This window comes from Amphiura filiformis, chromosome 1 (genome assembly GCF_039555335.1).
Source record: "Amphiura filiformis chromosome 1, Afil_fr2py, whole genome shotgun sequence".
Lineage (NCBI taxonomy): Eukaryota > Metazoa > Echinodermata > Ophiuroidea > Amphilepidida > Amphiuridae > Amphiura > Amphiura filiformis.
In genome coordinates, this window is record NC_092628.1 from 27,361,341 (window position 1) to 27,384,804 (window position 23,464).

The 23,464-nt window shown below is 34.5% G+C and overlaps 1 protein-coding gene across 1 annotated transcript in view; it reads right to left on the reverse strand.

Moving 5' to 3' along the window:
- Window positions 1-2,260: 2,260 nt before the first annotated feature.
- The window catches only part of LOC140137376 (cysteine sulfinic acid decarboxylase-like), a 57,326-nt gene continuing 36,122 nt past the window's right edge, over window positions 2,261-23,464 (reverse strand). Inside the window, exons 6-14 of the mRNA XM_072159051.1 lie at window positions 16,619-16,734; window positions 15,636-15,715; window positions 12,161-12,215; window positions 11,249-11,365; window positions 8,125-8,268; window positions 7,544-7,746; window positions 6,683-6,734; window positions 6,114-6,203; window positions 2,261-5,457 (exon numbers count right to left, since the gene is read on the reverse strand). Coding sequence (XP_072015152.1) covers window positions 5,275-5,457; window positions 6,114-6,203; window positions 6,683-6,734; window positions 7,544-7,746; window positions 8,125-8,268; window positions 11,249-11,365; window positions 12,161-12,215; window positions 15,636-15,715; window positions 16,619-16,734 — 1,040 coding nt within the window. The 3' untranslated portion in view covers window positions 2,261-5,274. The remainder of the gene's footprint in view (window positions 5,458-6,113; window positions 6,204-6,682; window positions 6,735-7,543; window positions 7,747-8,124; window positions 8,269-11,248; window positions 11,366-12,160; window positions 12,216-15,635; window positions 15,716-16,618; window positions 16,735-23,464) is intronic.

The window sequence follows — 23,464 nt, forward strand, 5'->3', positions numbered from 1 at the left end:
CTATTCACTCCGTATTTTGAAAAAAGTACGTCCTCTATATAGTATATTATCATAGATTAAATATCATATGAAACAATTATTGATACATTATTAAGAAATAAATATACACCACAAATGTCAGGATAAAGCAGCGACTTATTCCGAAGTTTGTGCAGTCAATTTATTTTACAACAGGCCACTTGAAATATATTTTCATTTATTCGCAGCAAAATAATTTGGCAGCATTATACATTAATGTGGCACTAAATCATTGTAAATAATACACATTTAGCATTTAGCATCCATATTCTAAGTTGCTATCATTGAAAATCAAGCAACAAACAGTAATCGGACTTTCCTATTGTTTTTAGAAAACTTAAGGAATCGGATAGCAACGATTGCTATTTTTTAAATCTTTTGGGGGAAATGTATATTTGCAATACGAAAGGTCAAAGTTTTCACATGATGGACGGCTTTTCCTCCCAGCTATAGACTTCTCCGTAGTCCACTTGCCCATTTTGCATACTCTGGCTATTACATTTAAGCATAAAACTCTGATTTGTATTAATTTGTGTGCAATTGATACATTTTCACATCTGATCTTTTCAGTCACCGTACTCCCTCTGTTTGTTAGCTTTCCATTTTTTACTCGCGCTTTTGCGATTCCAAAATCAGAATTGTTCAGTATTAAAGTGAGCCATTATGCAAGATATGTTGCATTCAATAACATATGTATACTTTAATTTTACTGTCACTAATTATATAAACTCTTTATGACCATTTTACTATTAATTATAAGTATGCTTTTGAGTTCCAACAGGATGCGTTCATCATGATTAATAATAACATATTTTTATTTATCAAAATTCGACTATATATGGCATAGTCTATCCCAGCTACAGCTATGTATGTATACATACTTTTAAGTACATATCATTAGATTTGTAAAGTTTACCTCGAGGAATATTTAATATCAAAAATGTAAAAAATATCAATTTATAATGATTTGCCATGAAATTTGAATTTAAAAAGAATCAAAATTATTTGATATCAGAAGGTCATTCGTCGTATTTAGAATGCAATTTGGTGTGTCTGATGTGCTCTCAAGTCCCGCAAAATATACTGTGTAAACGTTGCTGTCCATTTCTTAAAGTACGTATGTGACATTGGATATAAATCATGATGGTATAATTTTGGTATTCTCATTTTCGTTATGCCGGGGTATGAAGCAACGGAATAGAGTGCATACTGAATTTTCATTTTTATTTATTTATTTATCTTTAGCCAGGGTTGACCGGACGTTAAAAATCGGGGTCTAACCAAAAAAAGCCAGAAAGCTCGGAACAAAGTGGCAAACACTCTTTTCTTTGAAATTTGGACAATTCTCAAATTGTTTAGCATGTTTAGTGTCAGTGCATCGTATGAGTAGGCCTACGTATGTTCTCATATAATATTATAGATAGTCAATAAAATAGTGCTCGATACGATTTGATAGTAGAGCATATAATAAAATACACATACACGTAATTATGTTATTACAGCATGATTTATTACTCGCAGTTTCACGCCCCAACGGCGATCATCAGATACAATTGCAGCTGAATTATGAACTGCAACAAGAACTGCTCATATCCCATATGTATGTTCTCATACACACTGAAGGGCTTATCAGATATGAAGAAACGAGAAAAAAAAAGGATGAGGAAGCAAATAAAAATATACCACACTCCATAGGGACTCGAACCTTCAACTTTGGCACTGGAGTCCAATGCATTAACCATCTTAATCTGTTATCACTTATTCTTTTTTGCAATCTTTTTATTAAGTGTTTCACTCAACAAAAACCTTTGTAAAACTGCGTGTACTTCAGTCAAATTTAAATCAATGAATTTGTAGAAGCAGCTTTGATCCATCTAGTGACACCTACAATCCTGGAAAAAAATGTTGGCACACTTTGCCTGTCTTTTGGTATAGGAATATCTCTGCCACGCTGCCCCAATTCAATGTTGCACAACAGGTCCGCGAGACCCTCCAACATTAAAAGATGGGGAGTTGGTAAGGGTGAGATACAGGGGGGGGTCTGTGCTTCACATATATCGAATGTATGTTTCACTCGCCTTTCCAATTTTCATAGGGCACGCATTTCAATTATTTGGTACAAGTAAGCAAGTTCTCAAACTGCGACGAATATTTAAGACAAGCTAATGTCAGTCAGCCTAATGTCTATCATAACAGAAAATCACGAGTCTAGCTTTTGCTCATAAACATCTCAAAAAAAGTAACTAAAACCCCTCTTAAATAATGGACATTATTCAAACACAGACTATTGTATTACAAATCTGTAAAATGCGTTGAAAGCAGAATCTATTTCTGTGCATTTTGACACCTCATTTGTAGCAATTGACTAAATATTGACGTCACAGTGTACATTTAAATCAATGTAACCCAAGATTTGAAAGTTGCAGTAAATTCTATTGATTTGTATCCAGTATAATGGACGAAAATCTGTGTAATGACATCTGTGTGTTTTTGTATTGTTGTAAGTGTAATTTTCAAAGCTGGACCTCACTACATTAAATTGACCGGTGTTTTAATGTTTTCTGGGCTATCGTATCAAATGAGGTGTCTAAATGCGCAGAAATAAATTCTGCTTCCAACGCATTTTACAGATTTACAATACAATAGCCCGTTTTTGAATAATGACCATTATTTTAAGGGGGTTAGTTACTTTTTTTGAAATGTTTATTTGTACAGTAGATATATCATTTACAGTAATCATGACATGCAATCCTTGACATTTTTCGGCAATTTAGCGCATCTTCTACCTGTATATTCTCATTATTGGGTACTTCAATTGCGTGAAGTTGCTCTCGGTCTAATGTTGGTACTTCAATTTTGATACGAGAACCAAAGTTTACATTTAATGTCTTCGTTGAATAGTCTAATTTGATCGAGCAATAAGTGGCTTACAACATTTACAAACTTTAGAAACATTTTGGGTCTCAAAATCCAAACGAAACATTAGTCACCACTAATATCATGCATGTTATTAGTCCAGCTTAATACCCCTTTAAGCTGGGTATCCCAGTCCTGACTATAATTGGAAGTATTGAATGTGAACTTATAATGACGACAACACGGACACATATGGCTAAATATGCTTATTATTGCCTTGTCAATCTTACACACGTAGTTCATTTATTGCACCTGTGTGAATTATTATAATATACATACCAATACATGATTATATAACTATACAGTGACAATGAACATCTAATTCCTACACCGAACATTTAATATTACATAATCTGGAATTATTATTTAACTGTGCCTTTTTATTTTCATTGTATGGGCGTAGAGCCATACTTTGATTTTTTTGACTTAGTTTTATTTGTATGTATGTATCATTATTATTATTATTGTTATTTCAGTTGTTCCAATTTGTATTAAGGTAATGGCATACCTGGTTAGTTTGTCTTCACTTGATTTACAATTGAAATCTTTAGTATACATTGTTCTGTATTTTAAACTAAGCTGTACAACACAGTGTTTACACTGTATAGACTGTTTATATTATTTAAGAATCTGTAAATAATGCAAAGGAACAACTTTGCATACTATTACCTTTCCACAAACTGCTGGTGGAAAACCTAGGCACATAATGTCAGTATATAATCATCTCTATAATTGCCAGTACCTGCAGAGAACTGGCAAAGGAGGCTCGCATATATCACAGTGATATGGTTACTACTCCACAGTTGTCGGCTCGTGGTGTAAAACCTGCGCAAATAAGTCCAGGAGGTTGACATATATGGAACATGAGTATTGCATTTCTCTTTGTCATGTTTGTGGTCAATTAAGCTGGACCAGGAAATCCACAATAAAGGCATGTACAGTGTACAATGTACATGTATCCAGTACATGTACACTATCCTTTACTGTGGCAGATAACTTTCTGGTTGGTTAATATCAAATGATAAGGTCAAAATTCTAAAGCTTTATCCAAATCCATGGGGAGAACCAACTCATGTAATTTATGCGGGTGCAAATTATTTCTACCATTGCAATTCTGATAGAATGTGATTTTCCCATTAGATCGACACATACTGCAATACAGCCAATGTCATAGGTAATACTTTCCATATTTTACGTTGTTCATGGACTTAATATGGCAGTGACTTCTCCAATACATAGGCCTATTGGAGAATTTGCGCATTTGGAGCAGTTATACTTCACCATCACCGGAACTGGTGAAGAATAAAGGTAGGGTACTTCTCCAAAATTGACGGTCCCTTGCGTAGAGGCTGCGCATATTGGGCTGACAGTTACATCTCCATAATTACCTGTACCTAGCGGAGAAGTTACAACTGGGTAAATTATTTTTGCGCAAGTTGCCGGCACCTTGTAGAGATAGTGATGTCGTATGGAATCTGTGGATTTACCTCTCCACAAATTACCTGAACATCGGAGTAGATTTATTTATATAAGTAGCACCAGAGAAAGTGAAATTTCAAATTTTCTTTTTCACTATTTTATTCTTCAAACATTAACTGACATTTGGCAGTATCAAAGATATCGGACACCTACATGAACCTCGCAATTTCTCACAGTCATTCGTTTGATTCTGACTAGCTTGTAACAATATATTAACTTTTGACATGCAAACAGCTGCTGTCTATCACTGGTAAAACGCTTCAAACCCAACATACACAGTAAAAACACATGTGAACAAGACACTTTTCTTTTCCCTTCTCTTCAACCATACAACATTTCACAGATATGACCGAAATCATGTATTCATTTAATTTGTTCAAGACCTTTGGAAGCATTATTCATATTAATGACAAAGGTTTTATAATTCATGTCAACTTCTCTTTTAACATTGACAAAACCTAAAATGATTCTAGGAACTTTAGCTGTTTTAAATCAAAATCGTTAAAAACTGGTTCCTGAAACATTTTTTATAATGTTTAACTTTAAAAAAAGCAAGTTATTTCTAAATAGGTATTTTGACCAAATAGAATAATCATTGAAAACATATAAGTGATTGTAGTAGAGAGTGCACTGCACAAACCGATTGCCTTTTTATATTGTATTATTTTATTCGTACATATCTTTCTTACAGATATATTTGATAAGAACGAATCTTCATTTAACTTTTGTAGCCACACAGCAATCAAATTGTGAAATCGCCGCCTCAATACGTCATGCATATACGAAGCTTTGTTCATATATCGAAACACAACATTTTTCATATTATACCGAAAATTTTTCTCAGTTCTCAAAGAAGCTCATTCACTCAATCACAATATCTTCTCCTAGCCTTGCCATTTCATCGAGCACCCATTCTGTATCTTTGACGGTTGATGTACGACTCGGGAAGACCATCCTCCAGAAATTGACTTTGTCTCCCATTGGTTGATAGCTGCACATCATAGAGCCACACTTCATCATACGCTCTTTAATCATTGGAGCCACCTGCACGAAAACAAGATAAAGAAATGTAATAATAACAAACGTTGGAACATTTAGGAAGGGTAAGGACACTGGACACTCAATTAAGAAAGAGGAAGTCGTTATTCTTGATAAGGAGGAACAATGGCATAGGAGAGGCATAAAAGAAGCCATTTGGGAACGCATTGAGCAACCATCACTGAACAAGAAAGGGGGACTCCGCTTTAACTTATCTCATGCATGGGACCGGGCCATCGGGTCGATACCTAGCCGTCTATCACGTAACCAGTCCAACGGGTCAGTTGCCTGATGACGTCTGGTGGTTCCAGATGCAACATCGCAATAGTTGCAAAAAGTAAGTTCCAGTATTAGATTTAATTCCAAAACTCTGTTTGAAACTACTGGATGACTAAGAACATTCACTCATTTATTTAGGAACGGTGTTTGTTATGTGTAGTAAGAGCTCAGTATTATTTTTAGTATCATTCTGTTACTTATTTTTATAATCGTCACTCCATCTGGATCCCATACATGGTTCGTTTATACAAGTGCAATTCGTGGAAAATGCATACTCATACTTATGACCAGTCTAGATTCACATGTGTGTCCTCCAGACTTTATTTCAAAATAAATGTTAACTAAAGCCCAAATCAAAATAAGCATTGCCATAGAAAACTCACCTTGTGTAATTTTGCCCAGAATTCAGGACCTTCGGGCATGTCTCGCAAACTTGGTGGTATGTACCAAAAACATACATTTGGTGCTTCAGGCTGCATAATGACAATTGAGAAGAAAATATTAATGCTCTTCGTGCTAGCCATGCGCTTCAACGGAAAAAGTTGAAGTTTTGAAATATTTTCTCAAAATATCAAGAGCTACCAATACTAGGCTTGTTTGTACTCATTTTAATGCATTTTTCATGCTGATTCCAAATATGGTCATGAAAATTTACATTTCTAAAATTTTTGAATTTTTTGAAACAAATTTGAAACATGTCGTCTGCAGTCGACACCCGCGTCATGAGAGTTAACATTGAGTATTGATCTCAGTGCGAGAGCAGGATATGTCCTGAAATTGAAACTCATAGACATAGGTGTCTGCTCAAATGTTATGTGTATGGAATGAGATAATAACATGATAGGTTGATCTAATACGCTAACGTTTTATCCCATGACCATGTTCAATTTAACTTTTGCCGTTACAATTTACTATTCTCGAATGCTTCTGATGCTTTGACACATTTACTCACCTCTAATAAAAGTAGAAAGTCACTTCTTCTGTTGATTTCTTTAGCCATGTGTCTGTCGATAAAAAAAAACAATTGTTTTGCGTGTTTATGTGATATGGAATGGAATCCCGCGATCAGGAAGTCAGCATTGCTATGACAGGCAATAAGCAGACAAAAAATGAAATTATTATACACCCTGGGACTGGAAAGACAACTTTACTTACAAAATTGCATTAGCAGCAATTGAACGTAAAGTATGAAAAGAAAGTAAATAAATAAAATGAATGAATAAATAAATAAATAAATAAATAAATAAATAAATAAATAAATAAATAAATAAATAAATAAATAAATAAATAAATAAATAAATAAATAAACAAACAAACAACGAAAGAAAGAAAGAAAGAAAGAAAGAAAGAAAGAAAGAAAGAAAGAAAGAAAGAAAGAAAGAAAGAAAGAAAGAAAGAAAGAAAGAAAGAAAGAAAGAAAGAAAGAAAGAAAGAAAGCCAGAAAGATTTAACTCATATAGAACGTGTGTTTGTTATTTTAATAATTCACCTTGAAACAAATCTTACTTTATATCTGGCAAGGAACGATAAAAATGAACGAAAGAAATAAAAGAAAACAGAACTACTTTCAACCTGCCATCGAACGATAAAAAGAGAAATAAAGAAAGAAAAGAAAAAAGAATTACTAGCTATTTTCTACACGTTTAATTTGTTCGCGAAAAAAAATGAATACTTTGAAACCCGTGTACTGGTAAAACGACGTTACTTCCAAAGTTGTCGGTTCACTAAGACAAAGAAATGGAGAATATGGACAAAACGACGAAAGACTATAAAAAAAAACACCCAAACAAAGCAGGTATAATTATCACCATACCTTGCACATTCAAACCGCCTGTCCATTTCCCTTTCAAAGCCATCATTTCCTTTTGCTTTCCACATGAGCCACAGTTTAAATGAGTCGACTTTTCTGCTACATTGGATGGATTTGTCACCAGTGTCCCATGTCACGTCATAAAACTTGTCCTGTTGAAACAGGTACTGTGCGCATGCGTTGTGGGCGTTATACAGTGCATCTTCCTGTAAAAAAAATATTTTGTTGCCAGGTTTGAAAACAGATTTAAAAACATCATTATAATACAATGACTTGATATATAACTGTAATGATAAGTGAATCACAAAACTTTGTGGAACCAATTGTATAACTTTGCTATGAAGGCGGTAAATATCTTATATAGGAAACTTGGTGACAGTGATATTGCTCCCCACCCAAAAAAGGTATAGTCTCATAGGAAAAATGGAAAAACAGCAAAGCCACTGACTACTTTAAAAGCTACGTGCGTGGTCATCTGAAACAATTCCCTCTTTTCTTTTCAAATGCGTTTAATGGCAAATTAGAAGTCGGTAATGGCATTGGATGTTTACATAATATTAAATAATTTCATAATCTCAACTTACGTTTCCATTCAGTATAAATGCTGAACATTGAAGAGGAACACCCATGAGCTTGTGTGGACACCACGTGACAGAGTTTCCTCTTTCTACACCTTTCATGAGTGAACGATACTTTTTACTTACTAACGCACCACCTCCCCATGCGGCCTGTGGAAGAAATTGCAAGAGATGTTCAGTGAATTTGAAAGGCTATTATTATGATGATATGGTAGGAAAAAACATCAATAGATGGAATGGACAATGAAATGCAAGCTTTTAATACGCTGGCGAAGTTACGTAATAAATCGGATTAACTACCATAGCAATAGGTGAAAACAATTTTGAACATATCGCGCTGCACTACAACAGAGAAGATGAGAAAAGAGGAGATCGCTCGAACATATAATCCGATTACCCACAGTTAACCTCTATTCACTTTTCCTTTGTTTGGGGTACTTAAAACACCACTTGAAACTTCCTTTGTGGTAATCTGTTCATCCGCCACACGCTCGTCTGATTTGGTAGTTCTCTCTAGTGGAGAAAATATTCCACACACGGAAGTGCATCGTTAAAGTCCCAATTTTGCAGTCAAATCATGTTTTTTTCTTTAAAAAAAAAAATACTAACTAGGGTGACCATGATTTTTAAACGAGTGAAAAAGCATTATATATATCGCAACTCCCATTAAAAAAATCAAAAATTGTTAAGTTATGGAAAGTCAAGCATAATTAATTTTCCAGTCAAATTAATATAAGGTCAAAGGAAAAGAAATTTAAATGATAACTATTTGAATATTTGCGGCAGTTTACGGAAACTTAAAACCAGTGTAATCAGTAATTCAAACTCGTGTCAGTTTCTCCATATACTCCCGTTTTGTGTCCAAACGTGTCCAAAAATGCTATTTGGATCCCAAATGCGGGTCTTTTTCACAGGGATCTCGGGTCAAACTTAGCAGCCAGTCATGCCAAACAATACAGAAATTATATTTCGCGGTCAACTGACGTAACAAATTGATATCCGGGCATGCGTCGTTTAGAGCTAGACAGTCGTGACTCGCAAAGCCACTTATCGTATTAGTTGATCAATCGGATTAGATCATTGTTTCCATCAATAGGCGGATGCACACATTATTTATTTGATGTGGGCAGCGAGCGACCTCCTCTTTTATCATCTTCTCTGACTACAAGCAGGTTGAACTAATCACATGTGTATGTCTGCAGTTATAGATTTAACACAATACTGGTCTTTTCAATGATACTAATCTTACAGGTGCAAGTGATCAGAATGATATGGTTCAATGCAGAGGTACCGCGTGAAAGTATCAGTGCAGCGCGGTATATTCAAAAATTGTTTTCACCTATTGCTATGGTAGTTAATCCGATTATTACGTAACTTCGCCAGCGTATATGATAGGCCTATATAATTTTGGTAAAATTTTAATTTGTTATTGTTTAACAAAAAATTATGAAAATGATATTATTAACAACTGTCAGGGTGGGTTTCTAGTAGGAAAATTAAAGAAATCCCACTTCTCGGCCGCTTAAGGGGGTACTACACCCTTCGATAAATTTGTGTCTATTTTTGCATTTTTCTCAAAAACTAATAACACAGTGGTAACAAAAGTTATGTATATTATAGGGGCAAGGAATCCAATTACTACACTGGAATTTCAGTGACCCAGGACAAGCAGTTTGTTATTTATGACCAGAAATAAGGTACCGCTAGGATGTACCTCGTTTTCTATCATATATACTGAACCGATTGTCTTGAGTCACTGACATTTCAGTGTAGTAATTGGATTCCTTGCCCCAATAATATACATAACTTTTGTTACCAGTGTGTAATTATTTTTTGAGAAAAATGCAAAAATAGTCACAAATTTACCACATGGGTGTAGTACCCCCTTAACTGCTTAACTGTAGTGTTTCATGACGGGTTTCAATGTCTTATGCTATGTTATCATAATTATACAAGCACTATATGAATTTGGCTGATTCCATTAGGTATAAGTTCGGACATGTATAAATATTACATATATGCCAAAATATCTGGGTTGAATTAAAAAATAACTAAATTTATTTAAAAGATTGTACATTATAGTATTGTAGATTGAGTGTGGGTAGGTGTGACTGCATTACTTCATTATGATCACCTCATTTGTCCCATTTACTCTCTGATAAAAAACACTTTCGTTTAATGGATAATTTGGCATGAAGATAAGCGTGAAAGTGGTTCTGAAAACATGTGTAAACTAGTTGATATATATTTCAACGGTTATGCCAGACGCATCGGACAAGACTCTTTTAAACGCTGTAAGCATGGTAAGCAATTTATCATTTTATTTAATAATATCAATTTAGAATTATAATTTGCTTTTAATATAATACAGATAAGACACTCATTTTCAATACCTAGCCAATGTTCAGTGGCGTAACTGGGGGGGGGGGGGCAGTGGGAGCAACGTGCCCCGGGCGCCACCCTTAGGGCGCCAAATTGACCAATTCAGCATCGATTCTGCGCCCCTCCAAGCGATGAAAGTTTCAAGAATTTGGGGGAGGGGCGCCATTATGTATCCTTAGCCCTGTGTGCCACAACCCTAGCTACGCCACTGCCCACGTCTAAGATGTTCTCGGGTAGGGGGGGGGTAGGGGCGCCAATTTTGTTTCTTGCCCCGGGCGCTACCAACCCCAGTTACACCACTGCCAATGTTGATATTTAAATTAAACGAAATGCAATGTGTAATTATGTGTTTGTTAGAATTTAATTCCAACATACAGATTAGGGTGTTTCCAAAAGTTAGAAAATATATTTCATAGGCATTAGGCATATCAATCCGTATTCTGTAAAAATATACAGAATATGATAATAACGGAAATTTGTACGTATTTAGTAAGTTCTAGTCGTCGAGCTTTAAACCGTTATAGATAATCGCATTTCTACTACAAATCATGAGGGTAAAAGCTTGTTTGTTCAGTTTATACCAAATTTATAAGTGAAAGTAAAAGCAGCAAATATAGAACATTTTAACATTAATTCGTCTAATACGATAAACACACAATTTATCTTTCCTTTTCAATGATGGGGATGATTGGTTAATAAAACCCACTTTTTTTCCTGTAAAACGCAATGACAGTAATATTGTACTTACATCAACGTGAAACCATAGCCCATATTTTTCACAAATATCACCGATGGGTTCCAGTGGATCGTAAGCTCCAAGGACGGTGGTTCCCGCAGTTGCATTGACAAAATATGGCAGATCACCCTGTATATAAAATATATAATTCATTTCAATATTATAATGCCCAGTCACGACTTTCTGCATTAATATACAACTACGGCTCAATTTGAGCCAGATTTCGAATTGCACTTTTGTTATGATTGAAATTAATTTACATCTGTGCACTGCTATTATACTAGACCAGAATTCGCATTTTTGACCCGATTTTTACGAAATATTTTATTAGAAACATCATCTGATAAAAATAATCTGCTTGAATGAAAACGAATTGTTTTAGTCATCTTATTTATCGCTAGTTGGTGAACCTCAAAACATTCAGTGCAAAGAACAAACAAGTAAAAAAACTGAAGAAAAAACCCTGTCACGCAGCCCAACACACACAAAACGTTATTCAGAAAACCTTTAAATGTCGGTTAATAAAAAGAGTATTTATAAGACGTTTTAATAACTTTTAGAAAACTTTTGTGAATACTTGATGTTAAACATATATGTTATTTGCGTGCATATCCAGGTGTAATGGGAGGCTGTTATTACATTATAATTACAATCACAGTGCTAAGAGGAGTTGTTCTACGGTTGCGCCGAAACAAGACAGTGGAATAAATTGTTGGAAAGAGGCCTTACTTTAATTTTTATTTTAATCATTTGGCTTGATTTGAACATTTTAACCATTTATGGATAAACTTAGATAACTTTACTCAGTAGAGAGTACATATAAACTTTGTTTCCCTGTCTCAACTATTATTGGTAAATAATATTAGTTTGTAATATTTTGACAGCTAACTTGTATCAGCCCACTGGTAATACAAGACCACTTACCTCTGCCTTGGCCTCAAGAATCGCTTTTTCCAACTCAGCTGGAATCATTTTGCCTCTGGATTGGAAGAAAATGAGCAATGAATAATGTAGGAAATATCGCTGCTTACATTGGGCTATTGCAGTTGAAATACGCACACCCCCTACAGAAGACATCACACCCCCTATAGAAGACATTACCTCAATTCCCCACACAGGGGGTGTAGATTTCAAATGGAATCCCCATTCAGATAATGCATATTTAAAATCAACATTCCCTGTTTGGAAGATTGGAGTCATGTCTACCACAGTGGGTGTAAGGATATCAAATAGAACAGCCGATTGATATTCAAGTAATTCAACGAACATGTACTCTAGTGCGTACTCAATTACCCCACAGGAAAACGAACAGAATTGTGGGATGTTTAAATTATTATTGTTATAGTTGAATCGTTAATGAAGTGCGTTTGATTACTAACTAATGAGATAAATTGTTATTTTTGTGACAAAATACTTAGACAAAACCGCTCGCTGCTTGCGACAGTAGTTTAAAGTTAGGATGCTTCGTTTCTTAAAGCAGTTCGACGACCTTTATTAAGACCTTTTTGTGTTGTCATTAAAGGCCCGTTCAATGATTTGCTCATTCGGACGATCGTAAAATTCATCAAAATTCAGATTTTGGTACCTTTGTCATTGTCATAGATGTGCTAACAATATAGCCTGTTGTGGTTCAGCCGAAAGCCATGTATTTAAGACAAAATAAGACATTTTACATGAATCTGTAATTTATGCTTTGATCAGCCTTATAACAGGCGCGGATTAATATCAATATATCTTAAGTGACATCCCGCCAAAATTATCACAAATTATTAATTAAAGCCCTTTACTTTGTCTACTTTATTTAACATGCACAATATAGACCAGACAGGTCAACTATATCACTCTAAACGTGGGTCTACTTTTCGGCGTAGTGGTAAAAGCATAACAATTCCCGCCGATCACGAGCTGATCAAAGTATACTGACAGTATAGGTCCTATTTAAATTAGCTACATTTATTTGAATGGGGCTTCAGCTTCGTCAATACTGCTGTTTTCTTCGTTTTTTCATTTCAAAATACCAAATGAATAATAACTTATCCTTCACTTTTAAGCAACTTATAAATAATAATAATTTTTTTACACATGCGCTGGGATCACTGAATGGGTCTTTAAGTCCGAATGTCTAGTCAATTTAAAAAAGCATATCACAATTATTAGTTTAAGGGGGTATTACACCCTGCCCAATTTTGTGCCTATTTTTGCATTTTTCTCAAAAATTATAGAGCAATGGTGACAAGTAAGATATGTATATTATAGGGGCAAGGACTACAACTGCTACACTGGAAATTTTATTTCAGCACAGACAACAGTTGTGGAGTTACAGTCAAAAATGAGGGAAAACCAATATTTGATCAATAAATCAATAACTACTTGCCTTGAGTTGCTGAATTTTCAGTGCAGTAGTTGTAGTCCTTGCCCCTATAATATACATTATCTTACTTGTCACCAATGCGCTATAATTTTTGAGAAAAACGCAAAAATAAGCAAAAAATTGGCTAGGGGTGTAGTACCCCCTTAAGAATAGAAATGTATAAATATATCATTGAACAGAACAAAGTCAATGACCGATTGATTTGTTGTAATTTTGAAATAATGCGAATAATTGTCCTTAAATAATTGAGGCAATTGGAATGGTGATTGACATATTAATAAATGTTATCTGGGAAACCGGTCTTTTACCGCTTTTAATTAATGCATTGTGCTCGTAGAAATCAAGTATAGGCCTATATAAAAGCTTTATTATTCCTCTTTACAGTACAGTTACAATCCCCATAGGTTTTACCATTTTTATAAAATGACTAGTCATCCTCGTGTCAAAATCTTTTTTGGGATAACCTGTTATTCTATATAATGACGGATTTGATTCCTGAGTTAAATGTTCAAACCTAGGATGATTTGGACAAACACCATGATTCATGTTGAGAGTTTAAGCCAGATAACGGTCAGCATTGTGTGTTGCATAGTATAGCTGTAAGCATGGCAAGTCTACCCTCTGCTATTTAAGTCGCCTCCAATTAATTATACAGGTTTCCAACAGAAATTCATAAGCTTCACTAAATTGCACAAGTATTTCCTCAATATCCGTATTTGCACCATATTACTTACTGTAGTTTCCTTTCTAATTGTAATGTTAGTATTCATGAAATATTCTAAGCTAATCAAATATTAAAGGCATTTCGTATATATCCCAAACACGTTTCATGATACACACTACGATTCATGTTATGGTGGTACTACACCCCCTGATACATTTTGTGACTAATTTTGCATTTTTCTCAAAAAATAACTACACACTGGTAATAAAAGTTATGTATATTATAGGGGCAAGGAATCCAATTAAATCAAAATTAAATTTTAGTCATTCAGGTGGTTCATTATATATGTTAAGAAATGAGGTACATGCTAGTGGTACCTCTTTTCTTATCATAAATAACATACCGCTTGTCTTGAGTCACTCAAATTCCAGTCTAGTAACTGGATTCCTTGCCCGCATAATATACGTAACTTTTGTTACCAGTGTTATGGCGCTATTTTCTTTCTATATTTCCTCATTTCAATATATCGCTCCGCGGCTTCGTGTCATCAATTACCCTCGCCTATTATCCTGGGTAGTCGATAGTCAGCCGCTGTGGAGGGAGGACGTAAGCATATTCAATCATGTATATTATGTTGTGATCACATTGTTGATGAGGAATTAAAGTTTATTTGTGAAGTTATATTTTGTTATCCGTATATTTCTGTTCGAGTCTTTCCCCGTCTAACTGGGAGATCCATTGGCCATGTATCTGGTTTAATTTCTATCACCAAATAACTGGCGAGTGGATTTTCATATCAGTTCTGAGTCATATCACCAGTGTGTTATTATTTTGTGAGAAAAATGCAAAAATAGTCACAAATTTATCAAGGGGTGTGAGTACCACCTTAAGCGGTTCAAACAAAATACTACTTGTCTCTTTCAAGTATTCTATTCATTCTATACAATATATATTAGCAAATAAAAAATAGCATTGCCCCCATGTCCTTATTTACGATATGATTATTAATAGTTTTTTGTATGTTCCTTTCCGAATGAAATGTTTCCAGGGGGCGTAGCCAGGATTTATTTGGTGGGGTGGGATGGGGGCAGATTTTGAAAAAGTGGACCCAAAAGTGGACCTTTTCCCAGAAAGCAAAAAGAACCTAATCTTGGACTTTTTTGACAAAAAAAGCATTAAAAAACTGGGGTTTTTTTCATCCGCAATGTACGCAAAATATAGACCTTTTGGGCCTTTGGCGATTGGGGGCGGTCGCATAACAACCCCACCCCTAAACCCCACCCACCCCGCACCCTGGCTACGCCCCTGAATGTTACTATATTCATGTTACTATATTTACGTTAAAGAAGCTGTATTGGTATTACCTCTCATCAGATTTAATCAGCTTTAAGTTGTCCGTTCCCAACCCCAAGAGGGCTACAGCTTTCTCCACCGAATAGTGGCTCTGTAACAGTAATGGGATCGAAAATTGATTAGAATAAAGGAAAGATGCAATACTGTCCTAAAGAAACGGAATTATCAATTTGGTGTCAGGACTGTACGTACAGTACTACTTTTAGTAACATAACTTGTCGGTGAGGAAGAATGGGTGACTTAATTAATTTAAGGCGTAAATGTGGGGGCATACATGTGTATGACGTATTGCTTTAAACATGATGTCCAAAACATTGCCTTATAATGTTACATACGTTGTTAAGGTGGTACTACACCACCTGACTCATTTTGCATTTCTCTCACAAAATAACTACACACTGGTAGCAAAAGTTATGTATATTATAGGGGCAAGGATTCCAATTACTTCACTGAAATTTCAGTGATTCAAGACAAGTGGTTCATTATATATGTTAAGAAATGATATACATTCTAGCGGTACCTCTTTTCTTATCATAAATAACGTACCACTTGTCTTGAGTCACTGCAATTGCAGTGTTATTACTGGATTCCGTGCCCCTATAATATACATAACTTTGGTTACCAGTGTGTTATTATTTTTTGAGAAAAATGCAAAAATAGTCACACATTTATCAAGGGGTGTATAGTATCAAAGTAAGTTATATTACATTCATGAAACAGGATCAAAATTGAGTATCTTATTCTCTGTTTATAAATCTTAACAAATTTACTTTACAAATTTCAACTTTATGACCACGAGATATTTATAAATACGAGCAATCTTTTTAATGTAACATATTTCAAGGCAAAGTTATTTATATTCCCGTATACTTGTGAGTAATTCATATTACCCCAATACAATAATGTGTCAATCCACTAAACAATGACACCTTCAAATCAGTTAACATTAATGAAAGACACACACTAAATATTAAATGCACTATCCTCATCTTACTTGTTCTGATGTAAAGAGAATAAGACGCTGATGGCCAGAAAGACCTTTCTTCTTTATATCTGGAAACATCTTGTGACGGGCTACGTTCATTGCATAAACATTTGCAACCGATCCACCTGTGTGGTGAAAATAAATAAAGAAAACAAAATCTTATAGACGAATCCAACGAGCCAAGTCATGGTCAGGATTTGGTCGGCCATATTTGGGTACCCGCATGCACCAAACAGGTGTTGTGAGTACCCAATTGGGTGGATTAAACCCGCTTAAAATTCGATGTTAGATAACTTTTGTGTTGTAAACTGTCATCATTCTTTTGTCTACGTGTAACACGGGTGATAGAATGCATTTTATAATACCCTTCAAGGCCGCCTCATCCCACATTTTAGGTGGGATAGATGGGTACCCGTCGCGGCTAATGGCTGCCATTGAGGAGCAGGAATGCGTGAAATTGGATTCGTCTAATAAACATAAAATACTGAAAATAGACAGTTGGAAAATAACGTTTACTGGACATAGCATATTGAAATCAAATTCCTTGTGCACGAACTGTACTTATTTCGTCACTTTTTACTGTTACTTTGGGGCCAGCAAAAGAAATGTGGCATCATTCTCGTATCTTGTGCCGTTGCTATGGAAACAATAGGAAAAAACCAACCTACTCATTTGTACATCTGTGAATGCATCGGCAAGTATCAGCACAAGTTACATCGTCAATGAGAATGAAAGGTGTAAAATTCATACTTTACGTGGCTATTTGTAGGAGACAAGTGAACTTCACATTTGTAAACACCACGTAATTTCCTGAAACCAAGATGACCATTCATGTCTGGTATTCTCGTATAGTATTTTAATCACGCGCATATATTCATTGATAAGGAAAAATCATCTTATAAGGCCGTGTAAAATTAATATTTTGGTTCTCGTCCCCTCCCTCCTCAATTTCTGGGATTTGTCGGATTTTTTTTATTTTTTTAGATTTTTCAAATTTTTAGACTTTGGAATGATTTATGAAATCTTCATACATATAAATAAGTTTATTAGAGAACAAGCATCACTTCCAAGTCTTTTTGTGGTACTCTAGGGGGTTTATCCCTCAGAATCTCACATTTGAAAAAAAAAAAAAAAAGGGCCTCATCGATTCCTCGAGCAAAGTTGAAAAAAAACGAAAAATAATGAAAAAAAAAAAAAAAAAAAAAACCTCCCTCCCTCATCAATTCATGAAAATCCTCTGGACGAGAACCAAAATATTAATTTTATACGGCCTAAAGTGGACCCAAATATATGCCTAAACAGCGAAGCACTTTGGTTGCACTTGTTAAAGTAATTAACGCTAATGGAATGCGAGATAGAATATGAAATATCTGCATTGTATATTTAAGGGTACGTTGCCAGTTCGTTGCTGCCTTTTTCTCCATTGCTTGCTGGTGTTTTAGCTGTTCAAAATCTAGTTCGGGGTTGAATGATTCGAATTTATTGAATCAAAAAGACGCCAAAATTGAAACGGCTTTTTGGCCATTTTTGTCATAAATCGTGACTTATATTAATCGTAGTTTTTATGAAAAACACATAAAGCATCAGGAGACCACAGCATATGCAAAACTTGCGCGCATCTGCTCAACACTGGCCTAATTGGTTCATTAAGCACGGGATTCCGTCGGCACATTTTTCGTTTTTGACCAAACTTTTGCTGTTGATGGCTTTTAAAATAAACTTTCTTATAATCGTCGGACGATTTCATAAAATATAAAACTTCTTCTTTCAAATAAGCCTAAATTCGATTATATCCAATGACGGGAACCGGTGGGCAATTTTGATTTCGTTTGGTCATTTTTTTCAAGCTTCAATGAGGACAGTGCCTGTTTTTGACGATTTTCTACGGGTTGCCAGCGATAAATTCATCAGCAAAATTAAACTATCTGTCAAATGTGAGGTCGTCGGACGGAATCAAAATCTACATAATATTCTCTTTCCAGTGATATAACACACTTCGTGATTGGTTCATGGGAAGAGGTGGGCAAAACTTGTCCAATCACGAGGACCGTGTCTCCAGGGTTGCCAAACCCGCGATTTAGTAGCCCAATTGGGCAACTTTTGAAGATTTTCCCCGCGACTTTTGACAATTTCCTGTCCCATAGAAACCAATGGTTAAGAAAAAAATTGGACGACTTTTCAACATTGTCTCCCGCGACTTCCGATAGTTTCCTGTCCCATAGAAACCAATGGTAAAGAGAAAAATTGGGCGACTTTTCGATTATTTGACCCGCGATTCGGGCCACAACACTTTACGATACTGGGATGTGTTTGTCGACGCTATACTTCCTGCTATAGGCCTAACTCACTCTGCTACGCTAATGTTTAGGACACATTTGGTAAAGTGGAATGGTCCACTTATCTGAGCAGTGCTCATATGAGCCGTGCAATTAGGTCGTCGTGTACAAAAAGGTCACACACACACACTGAGTGTTGCAATTTGCAAACAAATAGCTAATGCACAAATCAGGGCAAAAGTTTTCCATATGTAAAATTGCGATGAAAATATGATATCCAATGTTTATATGCGTCATAGTGGATTTTTTGCGAGGGGGGGGGGCGTAAGGAATTTCCAAAATATAGACCTTTTCTCCCCCAAAAATCGCTTGCAGGGATAAAATGGACTTCGCTATCCTTAAATGGACTTTTGGGGCTATTTTGAACAGCTTATGGTCTCTTCTTTATTAATATATTTTTATTTTGGACCAATTTTACACTATTTTATTCTTTGGAACACGCAACCCACCACATGCTTATGGGCTGTCGTGGGTCCAAGTTGGGTTTTTAGTGGTATTTCAATTCTTTGCATTAAATTTACCTTTACTTTATAACATAATTAGTCAGGGGCCCAATATGAATCAACGTTTGTGGTACTGCAAACGTTTTATAAATAACAGCTATCATAACAACTCCAGACGTGCTTTGCAACTCGTATTTGAATATATCAAAAGTGAGTTAACATGCTGCATACTTCTACTTGATCTACTTGATGTGATGGTATTGTGAGGCGCAATGATCATCCAAAGCGATTGCAGACAAGCATTAAACGTTAATTTGAAAGTAAAATATAATGAGAACAAAAACAAAGTAACTAAGCAATGTGAATGATAAAGACAGTAAATGTTGCAAAAAAAATCAGATAAATCAATAAATATCATAAAAGAAGGAAGAAAAAAGAAGACTTCTAGTGCGTTTGTATTATCAAGAAATGGACAATAGAAAAATTGGATACATCGAAATGGAAAGAGAACATTATTTCAAAAGGTGCAAACTGATATGAAATAAAAGAAAGCAAACAAACAAAGAACTTAAAAGAAAAAGAAGCAAACGAAAAGAAGAACGAAAACATGATTAAGCTACTTGTATAATAATATTAATAATACAAAAACAAAAACTATAAATAATTGAATACCTCGCAAATGTAAATATAACGTTATTACCGAAGTTGCAATAATAACTGACAAAGAAACAGTAAAATGAAGAAAACTAACAATTACAGAATCAAAGAAAGCGAGAGGAAATGAAATGCAAAAAGGAAAAAAAAAAGAAAAGAGAAAGTAAAAGAAAATGAAAGATAGAAATAAGGGAAAAATGAAGGAAACAAAAAAGGGAAGAAAGAAAGAAACTAGGTAATCACCACGTGTATATATAACAATAAAAAATAACCGATAAATTTGAATCAAAAAATGAAAAGATAACTTTTTAAAGTTGTATATAGGCAACAAAACAGCAGAATCAAAAAAAAAAGAGAGAAAAATTTAGAAAGAAAAAGCAAAACGGGAAAATACAAAAGTAGACAATTAACTCAAGAAGAAATTAATTACTATGTTTAACATAATTTAAGAGAACAAACAAACAAATGAAACAAACAGAAGGAACAGAAAAAGGGACTGACAGTAAGAAAGTAACAAACAAAGTAAGCAAAACATAAAGTGAAAGAAAGAACAGATCGGAAAAATAAAAAAGAAGGAATGACAAAGAAAGAGGGCCGAAAGTAGCAGCAAAAATAATTTAAAAATAATCGGATACCCCGGAAATGGAAAGTTAACGTAACTTCCAAAGTTGTATAAAGACAACACATGATATCAAAGGAATACACGCCACAAATAAAGGAAGAAGGAAAGAAACGTCATGAATATGGAACTAAACCATCGTCATCGGTTTGAAAGACTGTATTAGCTGATTCTGTTTAACCTGGTAGGTCAATTGGGTAACCAAAGGAAGGTAAGGTCACACCACGGTGTATATATTAAACGGACTTGTGTGTCGATTTAGACACTCTATACGGAGCTTGCATCTCTACTCCTACACGTATACATAAACCTTGAATAAATAGCATTTTGGACTTGATTGGCTTTTCGTGTTTGTCACTTATAACTTGTGACCCGATTGAACAAAATGATTACAATGTCGCCAAAGTTGTATTTGATTCATAAACGTGTTTTTATGTCACATATTGATGGAATTTTTAAAAATCTTAACAGTAACTTCCACGACTGTCCTCCTTTTGCTTAATCGGATCGCATTTGTTAAATAAGAAAAGTACTTTTCGTGTGTAGCTGACATAATACACTGTTTACGGCACGCGAATAAGAAAACTGAAGTCATTAGTATATCATATTCATGTGTCATGTTCACTCTCTATGGTTTCCATTCTTTCATCAAGTTAATGCATTTTTAAAATCTATCCAGACTTTGAATTATTAAATCAACTCGAGCCAAGATGTGTTACCAATTCCAGGACAATGACTTGAGATCCATTTGATTGCACACACTGATAGACTTCGTTTTGTGCTGTTGTGCTTATTTTTTTTATCTGGACACATATTTTGGACCAAACATCAGACATAAAACGTTTATTGAGTGGTGTGAGCGAGTAATGACGTCATTTTAGAATTAAAAGATTCTCTTATGTCCATTGATTATAATATCGACAATACAAATTGCTACTAAATAATTTACATACGATAAGTAAATAGGAAGTATGGGTATACATTAACAAAACTCTTTGTTTTGTCAACAATAGAAAACACTAGAACAAGCTTTTGACTCAAAATGGTAAACTATAGAGAAGAAGATAATTGTAGAAAAATCCATACTCTTTAAATTGAAATTTCAAGGTCGGGAGTGCTAATTTGAAACACTTTCATTTCGTAGACGTCAATGTAAAGTAAGCATGAGTAGAGAAGAGCATTTCACTTTCGAACGGAGAAATTGATGCTAGTTACACACATATGGGGCAATATTTCACCTTATGTTAAATTGTCTCCTGCGAGAATGCATTAACAATTAAGTGCTATATGACGGAAGCAAATTTTGACTATTATTCTTTCCGTGTGCATTACATTTCCTATGTTGTAACAAATTGTTAGGATATCTTACGATCAATTTGAATAGGTTAGGGTTCCATACCGCGAGATAGCACATACTCTTTTGTACATAATGACAGTTACTTATAACTTGGTTTCATAGATTTGTAAACGACACTCCATTCGACGTATAGATGTTATTGTAATAGCAATTAATTTAACAGAACTAAATATAGACCGGAAGTCATTGGTTTTCAATGAGTTAATGTTTTGAATCAAATTGATTAACCCATAAAGTAATTCAAGCCATTCGATTTACATATATAACTGTAGTATAGGAGAGGTCCTCCACTAGAAAGGTATGGTTGTACGGATGCATATTGCTCGTTAGCATCGTTAGAGGGTTGTTTTGTTTTAAAGGTATTTTGTTATTAGAATAGTTTGAAGGTTACTATTACAATTTTTCAGGTTTGGAGTACTCAATTTTACCGGTGTTTTCTAAGTTCAGGTAGGCTATTTCCTTTTGTAATCCACGCCCAATGTTGCAAAATATATATCAATTCAATTTCAGTGGAGCTATCAATTGTGTCTGTTTTATGCTAAAATCCAGCTAAAATCTTAGGAAAATGTCGGAATCATGATTGATTGGCCCATATTTTGGAACTTGTGCTATGCTCGGTATGTCAAAATATTACATACATTTTACACGCTTATGGTTATAAATTGTTGGGCCTAGAAATATACTATTATTGTTGAATTTGATTGGCATCCAAATTTTAATCGAGGGATGTATTTTTAAATTCTTTTCAATATTCAATTCTTGGCATTAAATTTACCTTTACTTTATAACATAATTAGTCAGGGGCCCAATATGAATCAACGTTTGTGGTACTGCAAACGTTTTATAAATAACAGCTATCATAACAACTCCAGACGTGCTTTGCAACTCGTATTTGAATATATCAAAAGTGAGTTAACATGCTGCATACTTCTACTTGATCTACTTGATGTGATGGTATTGAGCAAAGACACTAAGCAATGTCAATGATAAAGACAGTAAATGTTGCACAAAAATCAGAAAATCAATAAATATCATAAAAGAAGGAAGAAAAAAAGAAGACTTCTAGTGCGTTTGTATTACCAATAAATAGAAAAGTTGAAAACCCATGACATGGAAAGAGAACATTATTTCCAAAGGTCCAAACTGATATGAAATAAAAGAAAGCAATCAAACAAAAGAAATCAAAATAAAAAGAAGCAAACGAAAAGAAGAACGAAAAAATGATTTAGCTAATTGTATAATCATGTTTATAATACAAAAACTATTAATAATTGAATCCGAAGTTGCATAGAATAATAACTGATATCAAACAAAGAAACAAATAAACAAATAAAAAAGAAAAACAAAACAATTACAGAATCAAAAAAAGCAATAGGAAATGAGAAATAGAGAAAGAAAGTAAAAGAAAAAGAAAGACAGAAATAAGGGAAGAATGAAAGAAACAAA